At 46.3% G+C, this 15768-nt stretch overlaps 1 protein-coding gene across 7 annotated transcripts in view; it reads right to left on the bottom strand.

Moving 5' to 3' along the window:
* Positions 1-15768, bottom strand: part of AKAP13 (A-kinase anchoring protein 13) — a 532570-nt gene that overhangs the window by 181532 nt on the left and 335270 nt on the right. For all 7 annotated transcript variants that reach the window (XM_063925738.1, XM_063925741.1, XM_063925740.1 and 4 more), the window contains one exon: positions 2666-5279. In XM_063925738.1, coding sequence (XP_063781808.1) covers positions 2666-5279 — 2614 coding nt within the window. The remainder of the gene's footprint in view (positions 1-2665; positions 5280-15768) is intronic.

The following is a 15768-nucleotide window of genomic DNA, read 5'->3' as shown; positions in this document are numbered from 1 at the left end:
ATTTAAATTTTCAGAGGCGACTAGAGGAAAAGGGGGGGTATTTATCAAAGCTTGGAAAGAGATAACATTGGGAAAGATAAAAAACCAACCAATCAGCTTTTAACTGTAATTTCCAAACACTGTTTAACATGTAAGGTAGAAGCTGATTAGCTACAGTAGTACTTAAACTCTCACAATATCATCTCTTCCCGAGCTTTGATTAAAAAAAAACCCTATGCATTTGTATCTCTTTTATGCTGATTTCTTAAAGTAGGCTAAACATAACCTCTCTTAGCAATTAGTGCATGTTGGGGCCATAATCTCTACAATAATGTATGAACAGTATGTATGAATGTCCATGTGCTTTAAGGTATAAACAGAATATGAATGAATAATGAATTAGTCCAGGCAATTAGAATAGAATATGTAATGAATGTATATACGGTATAGTACACACAGTGACAATGAAGTGTGGGGCTAGAAATACCTATGCACATACCAAGCAGTGATGTAGTATGGTTTGCCGGCGGTCGGGCTCCCAGCGACCAGCATACCGACAGCTGGGCGAGCGCAAATGAGCCCCTTGCTGTGGGCACAGTGGAGCGCTACGCTATCTATTCTCCCTCCAGGGGGATCGTGGACCCCCAAGAGGGAGAAAAGATGTCGGTATGCCGGTGGTCGGGATTCCGGCGCCGGTATGGTGGTCGCCGGGAGCCCGGCCGCCAGCAACCTGAAGACCCCCCCCCCCAGCAGTACTAGTACTACTGCTACAGTAATTGCACCAAATGAATGTCTAGTGGCAAATGATACAAAAAAAAACCTGACACTATTTGGGTAATCAGTTTATCACTCGGCAGCTAATAACCGGGAATGCTGGTTTTATTATTCAGTATTACAAATAAAACTAAAGAATTGTAAAAGGCGTTATAAAAATAAAGGATCTTTCCTGGGGAAACAGTCAGGATGCTAGCAGTCGGAATTCCGACAAGCAGCCATAATGCCGAAGCTGAAAAACCAGCGCAAGATAAAACGCAGACGCCAGCATACTGAAAGTATGTATGTTAGAATTAGGCCATAGGTCTGCAAACTCGGTCCTCATTACCCCACACAGTGCATGTTTTGCAAGTCTCCTCACAGAATCACAAGTGAAATAATTAGCTCCACCTGTGAGGCCTTTTAAAATGTGTCAGTGAGTAATAAATACACCTGTGCACCTGCTGGGTTACCTGCAAAACATGCACTGTGTGCAGTCCTGAGGACCGAGTTTGCAGACCTATGGGTTAGGTTGTGGGGGTGGAAGGTTAGGGTTAGGCTGCCGAGGGAGGAGGGGTGGCTAGAGTTAGGCTTCGGGAAAGAGAGGGTTAGGGTGGTATTGGGGTAGGGTAAGTATACTTACCTAGCCCCTGTCGGGATTGTCTCCATGAGGATACCGTGGTCCTTCTTTTGACCGCTGGTATCCCGATCACCGGGATATCATATAACACCTCTTTCCTGTTATCTGCCCTCCACTATAGATTCACATAGGAACGATTCCAACATGCTCCTATGAGTGCCCACCAATGGGTTTTGTTCTTAAATGTCACCTTTGCTCACATGGATTCTACTGACTGGGTGTGGGCACCTGTCTTATTTACAAAGTTTAGTGAATAACAGGAGAAGTAGGCAGATAATGGCAGCAGCGGGCCACATATAACAGGAGGCAGCTGGCAGATAATGGCAGAGGTGGGCACATAACAGGAGAAGCGTGCATATAACAGGAAAGATCCAAAACAAATAACATGGATACGATGGAGTGTTACTGACAGTTATTTATCATAGTACTGTAAGCTTACTCTCATACTAGTACTGATTTGTGAGTGTTTTCTATTCATGGGCCATTTAAATGTCATCTGCAAATGAAAGCACACATCTGATAGCAGGTGTACAATTAATCACTGCCTACAACACAGTAGTCAGACCAGCTAAGCCAGAGGAAAAATAGGAGCTAGCGGCAATTATCTCTGCCAGGTGTCGGCTTTCAGCCACTCCTATATAAAGCTGAAATGTCTCCCCTACTACTCCATAGCAGAATAGTACAGTATTACGTAGGGAAAGTTGAAGTGGTCAGGAATGCTGCCCATTTTAGATTGAAATTCCCAGTATTGTTAATGTGCAGTGTTTGCTAGAATATGAAACAGTCGGTTGTAAGAGTAGACTGTGGCGATTTATTGCATGTAATACATGAGTACATGGCAGTGGAACAGTTAATGTATGGTGGATGGATGTTTAGCTAGACATTCAGTTAATAACATTTTATCAATCAATAAACACAACAGGAATATAAAGGCTGTTCTCTCATTGTTTGCAGCAGCATTGTACATTAGGACTAACAAAAAATAAAAATCAAAGCCTGTAGAAGTAGTGTTCATCATTTCCAAAACTGGATGAGAGGAAATAGACTTTGCCAATAGATTCTTTTTGTGGTTTGCGTTCTTAAATTAAAATGTACATACTGGTAATTTTTACAGGTGTGGCAGGATGCAACAACCACAGGAACTGTATACCGACATGAGAACTACAGCTTTATTTTACATTCTCGTAATCATACAGCATTTACGCAGGCAATTCGGGACTAGAGAATAGACATAAATGTATCTACAATGACATACATTACAGGTAAAATAAAATAAACAATAATACAAATTACCTGAGACGATCTCGGTGTCAGATAGGCTGGGGCATAGTGTCTCCTCCAAGTTTACAGATAAATCCAAACCAGAGTCTTCCTCTTTCAGCACATGAGAGCCGTCACCTGCATCCTGCACATAATCCTCTTTATTGTGAAAGGACTCTGACCGCTGGACACTGGGAGGCTGAGCGCTTTCGCTCAACATTACCCCAGAAACTGCAGTCACTGACTCCTCCATAGATAATGCTCCATTAAAGCCCATTAATGCACTGTCAAGTGCAGCAGCCTCTTCATCGTCACAGAGGCAATCAACTGCATGCGAAAATGGATCCAGTGCTTTCCTAGCATCCTCGTCATCTGCTCCAACAGACTTCTCTGAATCACTAAGGGCAGAGGAACTCTCACTGCTTGTTGATGCAGTGTCAGAACTGGAGTCACCATTGGCTAATGACTCCTCTGCTATAGGATGGAGCGATGCTCTGGAGACTTTTAGCACTTCAGAATCATCATCACCTATGTCATACTCTACATTTGACTCCTTGACAACCTCCTCGGGCTCCTCCTTATCACAAGCAACAACACTTAATGTTTCTGTATCCAACATGTCTTGTGGGGAAGTTTCCAGAGTTTCCTTTTCAACCATGACTTTTGTGTCGCCTTCACAGACTGAACCCACAGAATGTTTCTGCTCAGTTAGGTTATCAAGTGTTGCAATCTCTTTAGGATCTTTGACAAGTTTTACCTCTTGTTCCTCCAGTTGCAGGCTGCATTCCCCATCACCAGTGTTTGGTTTAGCACACTGATCCAAAATTGGCAGACTCACAATATCTTCTTGTAGAGCTTGGTTATCTGTTTCTCCATGCATCAAACTGCGTCCACCGTCTATTGCGTCAGTGATCAGGGGCAGCTCAGAACCCGGGAGTGTGTTTGGCTGGCAAGTTGTAGTCACAGCAGCCTCCTGCATTTCAGTACTTGCATTACTGAGAACTGATTCCTCTGTTAATACTTCCTGGTTTTTCAGGCAATCATGATCATTTAACAGAGAGGGAGTGTCAGAGTCTTTATTCAACGTGCCTTCAGCACACAGTGCTATTTCTTTATCCTTATGCAGTGGTTCTGTTTGTCCAGCAGGTGGAAGCTGGTCACCAGTACCTGAGATCTGCTGCTGTACATTGGCAGTAACAGCAAGTGCTGCTTGGATTATTGACTCAATCAATTCGGCAATGCACGCTTCCATGCTAGGCTCAATAGGCGGGAGATGCACAGTTTGCTTGTTTGCATTGTATCCTGCTAGAGAATCAGTGGCTGTCTCATAATCTATATTTTCCATTTCATTCTGACAAGGCAATAAGAGAGGCTCTGTGGACTGTGCATTTTCAGAGCAAGTATTAATTGGTATTTCTGTTGTTATTCTATTTTCACCTATCACATTTCCTAACGTAGCCCCAGGGGACACCACTGCACTGTGTATGTGAGGAGTGTCTTCTGCACTAACAGGTATAGACAGCGCATCAGTTTGTACTTTGCTGTCTGTACTGACAGAGGTCTCTGTGCAGTCTCTCTGTGTAACAGCTGCATTCTCACTAGTGATTACTTCAGATTCTTTCTGGCTTGCACTGACCGCTGTTGTAATCACATTTTCAGAAACTGGGGGAAGTTGGGTTTCACTTCCTTTTACTAACTGCAAAACACTATCAATACATTTGTCCACCTCCATGACTGGGTTTTTTTCACCAGCAGTTAGTATTAAATGGTCAGCAAGCTCTTTAAAACTTTTGTCTTCTGCGGTTATCTCACTTAGTTTACTTTGTTTAGAGTCCAGTTTTTCACTGCAGCCCAAACCGCGTGGCTGTCCCGATTCCACGTCACACAGCGCTGCTTCAGCTAGAAGGCGTAAACTAAGCACTTCTGGACTCAAGTGGTTACTGTTTGCATCAACAGGGTGACTGTCATTAACTAAGGGTGCTATTAAACCAGTTTCCTGTTCACTATTGCCTGCATGACACGGTGTTTCAATGGCGCTTGCTGCACTAGTACAGTAACAATACATAGCCTGCCCCATTTCCCCACTGACGTGTTGGGTGAGATCAGTGGCTTTGTCTGGAGCTTCCGTAAGTGCAACGTCTGCAGTCGTTCTCTCTGTAGCAGTTATCATTTCCTCACCCGTATTATCTCTCATACACAGGCCTTTGTGGTCCAAAACAATTCCAGTTGAGTTCATTCCAGTTTCCGCATTTAGATTTCCACCGCACAGAAGCGTTTCGGCAGCCTGCGCATCCGTGGAACAGCTTTGCATCTGCTGGTTTGTAACGAGTGTATTCTGTGCCTCTACAATAAGCTCTTTCCCCTCCTTTTCCTCTTTTGTGTCTACATCATTACTTTTACTCACAACATCCACACCCACAGTTTCCACCTCACTGTTATATTTAAGGCAAAGCTCCTCGACCCTGTCACCCAGGCAGCCCTCCTCCCTGAATGGGGTCACTGTAGGCTCATCTCTGCAGTCAGAGTTGCTATGTAAGTCAGCCTGAGAGTCCAGAGGTTTATCAGTGTCGGGTTTCTCTACATCCTGGTGACATAAATCAGCAGTCACTTCAAACGCTGGTTCCTGTTCTGTGTTAACATTTGAGCCCTGACAAACAAGAGAAAACTAGGTTAGTGGCTGAATACAAGGGATAAAACATTGTAATGAACTTTATATGCAATATCAACAAAAAAGAAAATAATAATAATTTGTATCACGCTAATCTCTTTTCATATAAATGTACCTGGAGGAAGCAATATTCCATGGTACTCCCCACAATGTTTTGTCTAACAGGTATAATTTCTGCATGCATATTCATTGGCATATGTAAAAGCAGAACAGAGATACAGACAAGGAAAAGTGCGACTACTACATGACATTATTTAGCATTTTAAGACGTTTTCTTTTCTACTGGCTGTTTTAAAAGCAACTTAATGAGAACAAGGCAGTATACAGTATCATACACTACAACACAGACACTGGGGCTGGGGATCACAATCTCAAGAAAATGCAAGTAGTTTCAAGGGTGCACTGGGACTAATAATAAATATATTAAGAGTAATACTTTATTGATATGCATTAAAATATTTCACAATTTTATTGTGTCTTAAAATGGTAAAATATAAGATAAAAGAGTGAAATAAACAGATGAAAATTTGTGCAATCTAAAATCTATCACAATTCAACCATTGTCTTGTGTCGTTATAATATAAATACTGGCTCAATGGCTCATTTATACCGCTTCCACATCACAAATGCCAGGTCGCACCCAGGAGGCGGCACTGGTAGCTGAGATCTTCTCCACGCCGCCTCTCCCTATAAAGTGAACAGGTCCCAAGTAGCAGGTCCTGACCCGGCAACCTGTTCACATTGCACCTGGCCTGGTATTTAACCTGGGAATAACACGGCTTTATTCCGGGGTTGAAATACCGGGTCAGGTGACCTGAGAATTCATCATGGCCCCTTTCACACCGCACAGCGAACCGGCAATATACCAGGTCGATACCGGGTTATTTGAGCAGTGTGAAAATAAGAATTTACTTACCGATAATTATATTTCTCGGAGTCCGTAGTGGATGCTGGGGTTCCTGAAAGGACCATGGGGAATAGCGGCTCCGCAGGAGACAGGGCACAAAAAGTAAAGCTTTAGGATCAGGTGGTGTGCACTGGCTCCTCCCCCTATGACCCTCCTCCAAGCCTCAGTTAGGATACTGTGCCCGGACGAGCGTACACAATAAGGAAGGATTTTGAATCCCGGGTAAGACTCATACCAGCCACACCAATCACACTGTACAACCTGTGATCTGAACCCAGTTAACAGTATGATAACAGCGGAGCCTCTGAAAAGATGGCTCACAACAATAATAACCCGATTTTTTTAACTATGTACAAGTATTGCAGATAATCCGCACTTGGGATGGGCGCCCAGCATCCACTACGGACTCCGAGAAATAGAATTATCGGTAAGTAAATTCTTATTTTCTCTATCGTCCTAGTGGATGCTGGGGTTCCTGAAAGGACCATGGGGATAATACCAAAGCTCCCAAACGGGCGGGAGAGTGCGGATGACTCTGCAGCACCGAATGAGAGAACTCCAGGTCCTCCTTAGCCAGGGTATCAAATTTGTAGGATTTTACCAACGTGTTTGCCCCTGACTAAATAGCCGCTCGGCAAAGTTGTAAAGCCGAGACCCCTCGGGCAGCCGCCCAAGATAAGCCCACCTTCCTTGTGGAATGGGCATTTACATATTTTGGCTGTGGCAGGCCTGCCACAGAATGTGCAAGCTGAATTGTATTACACATCCAACTAGCAATAGTCTGCTTTAGAAGCAAGAGCACCCAGTTTGTTGGGTGCATACAGGATAACAGCAAGTCAGTTTTCCTGACTCCAGCCGTCCTGGAACCTATATTAACAGGGCCCTGACAACATCTAGCAACCTGGAGTCCTCCAAGTCCCTAGTAGGCGCAAGGCACCAAAATAAGCTGGTTCAGGTGAAACACTGACACCACCTTAGGGAGAGAACTGGGGACGAGTCCGCAGCTCTGCCCTGTCCAAATGGACAACCAGATATGGGCTTTTTTGAGAAAAAAAAACCACCAATTTGACACTCGCCTGGTCCAGGCCAGGGCCAAGAGCATGGTCACTTTTCATGTGAGATGCTTCAAATCCACAGATTTGACTGGTTTTAAACCAATGTGATTTGAGGAATCCCAGAACTACGTTGAGATCCCACAGTGCCACTGGAGGCACAAAAGGGGGTTGTATATGCAATACTCCCTTGACAAACTTCTGGACTTCAGGAACTGAAGCCACTTCTTTCTGGAAGAAAATCGACAGGGCCGAAATTTGAACCTTAATGGACCCCAATTTGAGGCCCATAGACACTCCTGTTTGCAGGAAATGCAGGAATCGACCGAGTTGAAATTTCTTCGTGGGGCCTTTCTGGCCTCACACCACGCAACATATTTTTGCCACATGTGGTGATAATGTTGTGCGGTCACCTCCTTTCTGGCTTTGACCAGGGTAGGAATGACCTCTTCCGGAATGCCTTTTTCCCTTAGGATCCGGCGTTCCACCGCCATGCCGTCAAACGCAGCTGCGGTAAGTCTTGGAACAGACATGGTACTTGCTGAAACAAGTCCCTTCTTAGCGGCAGAGGCCATAAGTCCTCTGTGAGCATTTCTTGAAGTTCCGGGTACCAAGTCCTTCTTGGCCAATCCGGAGCCATGAGTATAGTTCTTACTCCTCTACGTCTTATAAGTCTCAGTACCTTAGGTATGAGAAGCAGAGGATGGAACACATACACCGACTGGTACATCCATGGTGTTACCAGAACGTCCACAGCTATTGCCTGAGGGTCTCTTAACCTGGCGCAATACCTGTCCCGTTTTTTGTTCAGACGGGACGCCATCATGTCCACCTTTGGTATTTCCCAACGGTTTACAATCATGTGGAAAACTTCCCGATGAAGTTTCCATTCTGCCGGGTGGAGGTCGTGCCTGCTGAGGAAGTCTGCTTCCCAGTTTCCATTCCCGGAATGAAACACTGCTGACAGTGCTATCACATGATTTTCCGCCCAGCGAAAAGTCCTTGCAGTTTTTGCCATTGCCCTCCTGCTTCTTGTGCCGCCCTGTCTATTTACGTGGGCGACTGCCGTGATGTTTTTCCCACTGGATCAATACCGGCTGACCTTGAAGCAGAGGTCTTGCTAAGCTTAGAGTATTATAAATTTACCCTTAGCTCCAGTATATTTATGTGGAGAAAAGTCTCCAGACTTGATCACACTCCCTGGAAATTTTTTCCTTGTGTGACTGCTCCCCAGCCTCTCGGGCTGGCCTCCGTGGTCACCAGCATCCAATCCTGAATGCCGAATCTGCGGCCCTCTAGAAGATGAGCACTCTGTAACCACCACAGGAGAGACACCCTTGTCCTTGGATATAGGGTTATCCGCTGATGCATCTGAAGATGCGATCCGGACCATTTGTCCAGCAGATCCCACTGAAAAATTCTTGCGTGAAATCTGCCGAATGGAATTGCTTCGTAGGAAGTCACCATCTTTACCAGGACCCTTGTGCAATGATGCACTGATTTTAGGAGGTTCCTGACTAGCTCGGATAACTCCCTGGCTTTTTCTTCCGGGAGAAACACCTTTTTCTGGACTGTGTCCAGAATCATCCCTAGGCACAGCAGACTTGTCGTCGGGATCAGCTGCGATTTTGGAATATTTAGAATCCACCCGTGCTGTTGTAGCAGTATCCGAGATAGTGCTACTCCGACCTCCAACTGTTCCCTGGACTTTGCCCTTATCAGGAGATCGTCCAAGTAAGGGATAATTAAGACGCCTTTTCTTCGAAGAAGAATCATCATTTCGGCCATTACCTTGGTAAAGACCCGGGGTGCCGTGGACAATCCAAACGGCAGCGTCTGAAACTGATAGTGACAGTTCTGTACCACGAACCTGAGGTACCCTTAGTGAGAAGGGCAAATTTTGGACATGGAGGTAAGCATCCCTGATGTCTCGGGACACTATATAGTCCCCTTCTTCCTGGTTCGTTATCACTGCTCTGAGTGACTCCATCTTGATTTGAACCTTTGTAAGTGTTCAAATTTTTTTTAGATTTAGAATAGGTCTCACCTAGCCTTCTGGCTTCAGTACCACAATATAATGTGGAATAATACCCCTTTTCTTGTTGTAGGAGGGGTAATTTGATTATCACCTGCTGGGAATACAGCTTGTGAATTGTTTCCCATACTGCCTCCTTGTCGGAGGGAGACCTTGGTAAACCAGACTTCAGGAGCCTGCGAAGGGGAAACGTCTCGACATTCCAATCTGTACCCCTGGGATACTACATGTAGGATCCAGGGGTCCTGTACGGTCCCAGCGTCATGCTGAGAGCTTGGCAGAAGCGGTGGAACGCTTCTGTTCCTGGGAATGGGCTGCCTGCTGCAGTCTTCTTCCCTTTCCTCTATCCCTGGGCAGATATGACTCTTATAGGGACGAAAGGACTGAGGCTGAAAAGACGGTGTCTTTTTCTGCAGAGATGTGACTTAGGGTAAAAACGGTGGATTTTCCAGCAGTTGCCGTGGCCACCAGGTCCGATGGACCGACCCCAAATAACTCCTCTTCCTTTATACGGCAATACACCTTTGTGCCGTTTGGAATCTGCATCACCTGACCACTGTCGTGTCCATAAACATCTTCTGGCAGATATGGACATCGCACTTACTCTTGATGCCAGAGTGCAAATATCCCTCTGTGCATCTCGCATATATAGAAAATGCATCCTTTAAATGCTCTATAGTCAATAAAATACTGTCCCTGTCAAGGGTATCAATATTTTTAGTCAGGGAATCCGACCAAGCCACCCCAGCTCTGCACATCCAGGCTGAGGCGATCGCTGGTCGCAGTATAACACCAGTATGTGTGTATATACTTTTTATGATATTTTCCAGCCTCCTGTCAGCTGGCTCCTTGAGGACGGCCCTATCTATAGACGGTACCGCCACTTGTTTTGATAAGCGTGTGAGCGCCTTATCCACCCTAAGGGGTGTTTCCCAACGCGCCCTAACTTCTGGCGGGAAAGGGTATACCGCCCATAATTTTCTATCGGGGGGAACCCATGCATCATCACACACTTCATTTAATTTATCTGATTCAGGAAAAACTACGGTAGTTTTTTCACATCCCACATAATACCCTCTTTTGTGGTACTTGTAGTATCAGAAATATGTAACACCTCCTTCATTGCCCTTAACGTGTGGCCCTAATAAGGAATACGTTTGTTTACTCACCGTCGACACTGGATTCAGTGTCCGTGTCTGTGTCTGTGTCGACCGACTAAAGTAAACGGGCGTTTTAAAACCCCTGACGGTGTTTCTGAGACGTCTGGACCGGTACTAATTGTTTGTCGGCCGTCTCATGTCGTCAACCGACCTTGCAGCGTGTTGACATTATCACGTAATTCCCTAAATAAGCCATCCATTCCGGTGTCGACTCCCTAGAGAGTGACATCACCATTACAGGCAATTGCTCCGCCTCCTCACCAACATCGTCCTCATACATGTCGACACACACGTACCGACACACAGCACACACACAGGGAATGCTCTGATAGAGGACAGGACCCACTAGCCCTTTGGAGAGACAGAGGGAGAGTTTGCCAGCACACACCAAAAACGCTATAATTATATAGGGACAACCTTATATAAGTGTTTTCCCTTATAGCATCTTTTATATATTTCTAACGCCAAATAAGTGCCCCCCCTCTCTGTTTTAACCCTGTTTCTGTAGTGCAGTGCAGGGGAGAGCCTGGGAGCCTTCCCTCCAGCCTTTCTGTGAGGGAAAATGGTGCTGTGTGCTGAGGAGATAGGCCCCGCCCCTTTTTCGGCGGGCTCGTCTCCCGCTCTTTAATGGATTCTGGCAGGGGTTAAATATCTCCATATAGCCCCCGGAGGCTATATGTGAGGTATTTTTAGCCAAAAAAGGTTTTCATTTGCCTCCCAGGGCGCCCCCCTCCCAGCGCCCTGCACCCTCAGTGACTGCCGTGTGAAGTGTGCTGAGAGGAAATGGCGCACAGCTGCAGTGCTGTGCGCTACCTTAAGAAGACTGAGGAGTCTTCTGCCGCCGATTCTGGACCTCTTCTCGTTTCAGCATCTGCAAGGGGGCCGGCGGCGAGGCTCCGGTGACCATCCAGGCTGTACCTGTGATCGTCCCTCTGGAGCTAATGTCCAGTAGCCAAAGAAGCCAATCCATCCTGCACGCAGGTGAGTTCACTTCTTCTCCCCTAAGTCCCTCGTTGCAGTGATCCTGTTGCCAGCAGGACTCACTGTAAAATAAAAAACCTAAGCTAAACTTTTCTAAGCAGCTCTTTAGGAGAGCCACCTAGATTGCACCCTTCTCGGCCGGGCACAAAAATCTAACTGAGGCTTGGAGGAGGGTCATAGGGGGAGGAGCCAGTGCACACCACCTGATCGGAAAGCTTTACTTTTTGTGCCCTGTCTCCTGCGGAGCCGCTATTCCCCATGGTCCTTTCAGGAACCCCAGCATCCACTAGGACGATAGAGAAAAGGGTATTATTCATATACATTGATTTGTTGCAATGTCCACTCCTAGAGCTGCCTGTCTCATGTGGGAAATTACATTTGTCTCAAGCCATCTCATTCAGTATCATGAGGTAAATGTATTACCCTTCCGTTATGGGGGAGAATTATGTGCACTGATACAGCTTCTTCCCCATGTATGGCCGCAGCAGTGCCGGCTGGCTCAGTGACAGGGGCGCTATGCTCCACTGCCCATATCGGCACTGCTATCTAACAAATAGCACACCAATATGAGGGGGCAATGTATGAACCGTAAGCATCGCTGACCGTTCCGACACCTGCAGATGTTGACTTCGACAGCTGCAGGTGGCGATGCCCTAGCTCCACAGCAGGGACAGAGCTGTCCTTGGCTGTAGCAGGTGTTGGCTGCGGATTATGAAGAAGATCTCGCGTGAGTAGCAAGATCCCGCACATGCGCAGAGGATCCTGCCGGGCAGGGAAACACAGTGCAGCATCACTAAGCTGATGCGCTGTGAGCCTGGGGGGGGGGGGGGGGGGGGGGGGGGGGGGAGCATCACCAGAGGGGGGAGCAGACAAGATGTTTATACATTCTTGTTGATGTCCCTTCCTGCTTCGCCTCGGTAATGACATGTGCCACTATATTACATTTTCCCCCCATGTATCAAATAAAGGTTTCAAGTATCCAACTCATTTGGAGCAGTTTATTTTTATCCCACACAGGTAGATGCTCGATTTCTTCTGATATTGTAATCAGACTGCCAGAAAATTATAATCACATTCACAGCATTTCTGGAGTCAACATCGCTGTGTCGGAACTTGTGCGCCGAGAACAATATTGTCTGCAGTCTGCCTTGAGGAGTTTTATCAGTTGTTGTTAATTTAGTAGTTACACACCACCTCCATACATAACAATGGGGTTACCCGTGTTAGTGAATTAGCTCATGTTACCACCTAACTCAGCTTTCCGTCTTACTGATGTCACTTCTGGTTGTGATAGTGTCACTTAGAGGTGCATCATTAGGTGGGGATCAGTACGAGATACCGCCGGACGGGATCCCGACGGGGGGGGGGGGGGGGGGGGGGGGGTTGACACTCAGCCCACTAATTTATTCTAAGTGGAACTGACGGAACGCAGTTCCGCCCCATTCCAGCTCACTTTAACCCCTGCTTTATACCATACAGTATTTATATCAATCGGCTCCCCCTATATATGCATCTCTACCGCTCCATATATTAGTATTTCTGTTAGGTTGATTTAAATGTTTCTTGAGCATTCACACTAACCACACAAATAAATATGCCAGAGGTGAGTTGTGACCCAGCGGCTGTAGCTGCAAAAGCAGTTTGCTGTTACCGCTGCTCACACTTAGCTGCATAACAGGTCACCCAATTGGGTGGTGTATTATAACCTGGCTGATCTAGCTGTGGGCACTGTTAGTGGCTATTGCCAATAACATATGGCCGTGTTTTTACTTCTGACATTCCCCAGTGTTCATTTGTTATTCTACTGAGGCTAGGCAACATGCGCACATTCAGTCTGGCTCAGTGCGCAGCACCTGTCAGTTTTATAGTGCGCAGATGACATTTATTTTATTTTTCAATTATTTGCACATTCAATATATTAGATTGTTTTCTAAGAACTAAGACAATGGTTGTGGTCAGCCTATGGCCATTTCACCAGCAGGGCTTTCTCAAGGCATCAAAGTAGGAAGTAAATTGGGTGTAAATGACTCAAACATGCTCAGAGAATAGGATTTTAGTACCTACCGGTAAATCCTTTCCTCCTAGTCCATAGAGGATGCTGGGGACTCCAAAAGGACCATGGGGTATAGACGGATCCGCAGGAGCTTGGGCACACTATAAAGACTTAAACTGGGTGTGAACTGGCTCCTCCCTCTATGCCCCTCCTCCAGACCTCAGTTAGAAACTGTGCCCAGGAGAGATGGACATTTCGAGAAAAGAATTTATAATTTAAACACAGTGAGTGTCATACCAGCTCACACCACAAACATACCGCAAGACATGGCCTTCAACAGAATACCAGCCCACGGTATGAAAAAACATACAGCCATATGCTGAGAGAATATGCAACACAACCTGTGTGTCAACACAACCAATAATAAGAAACCGCATGCAACGGCATAAACAACGTCAGCGACCACCTGACAGAAAGGAAACACCACAAAGTGCAACCATAACCAATAACTGCAGATACAGTACGCACTGGGACGGGCGCCCAGCATCCTCTACGGACTAGGAGAAAAGGATTTACCGGTAGGTACTAAAATCCTATTTTCTCTTACGTCCTAGAGGATGCTGGGGACTCCAAAAGGACCATGGGGTTTATACCAAAGCTCCAGACCGGGTGGGAGAGTGCGGACAACTCTGCAGCACCGATTGAGCAAACATGAGGTCCTCATCAGCCAGGGTATCAAACTTGTAGAACTTAGCAAAGTGTTTGAACCCGACCAAGAAACTGCTCGGCAAAGTTGAACCACCGAGACTCCTTGGGCATCCGCCCAAGAAGAGCCCACCTTCCTGGTAAAATAGGCCTTCACCGACTTCGGTAACGGCAATTCAGCCGTAGAATGAACATGCCGAATCCCATCACAGATCCAGCTTGTAACAGTCTGCTTAGTAGCAGGGGCCCCAATCTTGTTGTGAGCATACAGGATAAACAGAGCCTCTGTTTCCCCAATCCGAGCCGTTCTGGCGACACAAATATTCAAAGCTCTGACTAAATCGAGAGACTTTGAGTCAGCCAAGGCTTAAGTAGCCCCAGGCACCACAATAGGCTGGTTCCTGTGAAACGCAGAAACCACTTTTGGCAGAAATTGTTGCCGAGTTCTCAGTTCCGCTCTATTCACATGGAAGATCAAATAGGGGCTCCTGTGAGACAAAGCCGCTAATTCGTACACCCGCCTTGCGGACACCAAGGCCAATAGCATGACCACTTTCCAAGTGAGAAACTTTAACTCAACCTCTCGTAAAGGTTCCAACCAGTGTGACATAAGAAACTGCAACACCACGTTAGGGTCACATGGTGCCACTGGGGCACAAATGGAGGTTGGATATGCAGCACTCCTTTCACGAAAGTCTGAACTTCTGGAAAGGTGGCCAAATCTTATTGAAAGAAAATTGTAAGTGAAATTCTTCCGTAGGAGCCTTCTTGGATTTACACCAAGACACATACTTCCTCCAAATACGGTGGTAAAGCTTCACCGTAACTCCTTTTCCAGCCTGAAGCAATGTTGGAATGACTTCACTGGAAATACCCTTACGGGCTAGGATATGGCGTTCAACCGTCATGCCGTCAAACGCAGCAAGTCTTGATACATGCCCGGTCCTTGCTGTAACAGGTCCCCTCGTAGATGAAGAGGCCAGGGATCTTCTATGAGAAAGTCTTGAAGATCTGGATACCAAGCCCTCCTTGGCTAGACCAGAACAATGAGGACCGCCTGAACCTTTGTTCTTCTTATGTTTATCACCTTTGGAAAGAATGAAAGTGGAGGGATCACATAGACCGACTGAAACTCCCAAGTTGTCACGAGGGCGTCCACTGCTATAGCTTGAGTGTTCCTTGACCTGGAACAATATCCCTGAAGTTTCTTGTTGAGGCGAGACGCCATCATGTCTAATTGAGAATTTCCCCAAAGACTTGTCACTTCTGTGAAAACTTCTTGATGAAGACCCCACTCTCCTGGATGGAGATCGTGTCTGCTGAGGAAGTCTATTTCTCCGTTGTCTACACCCAAAACGAATACCGCTAATAGAGCGTTTACATGTCTTTCCGCCCAGCGGAAAACTTTTGCAGCTTCTGCCATTGTCGCTTTTCTCCTCGTTCCGCCCTAGCGGCTTACTAACGCCACTGCTGTTAAGTCGTCCTACAGAATTAAGACGGGCAGATCGCGAAGAAGATATTCGTCGTAAATAGCTCTTAATTCAAGAAAGCTTATTGCGGACAAGCTTCCCGGCTTGACCTTTTCCCCTAGAAATTCTTCCACTGGAAAGACTGCTCCCCAGCCTCGGAGACCTG

This window comes from Pseudophryne corroboree, chromosome 6, assembly GCF_028390025.1.
Source record: "Pseudophryne corroboree isolate aPseCor3 chromosome 6, aPseCor3.hap2, whole genome shotgun sequence".
NCBI lineage: Eukaryota > Metazoa > Chordata > Amphibia > Anura > Myobatrachidae > Pseudophryne > Pseudophryne corroboree.
Note: the sequence above shows the minus strand (reverse complement) of the source record. Positions and strands in the feature narration are given on the sequence as shown.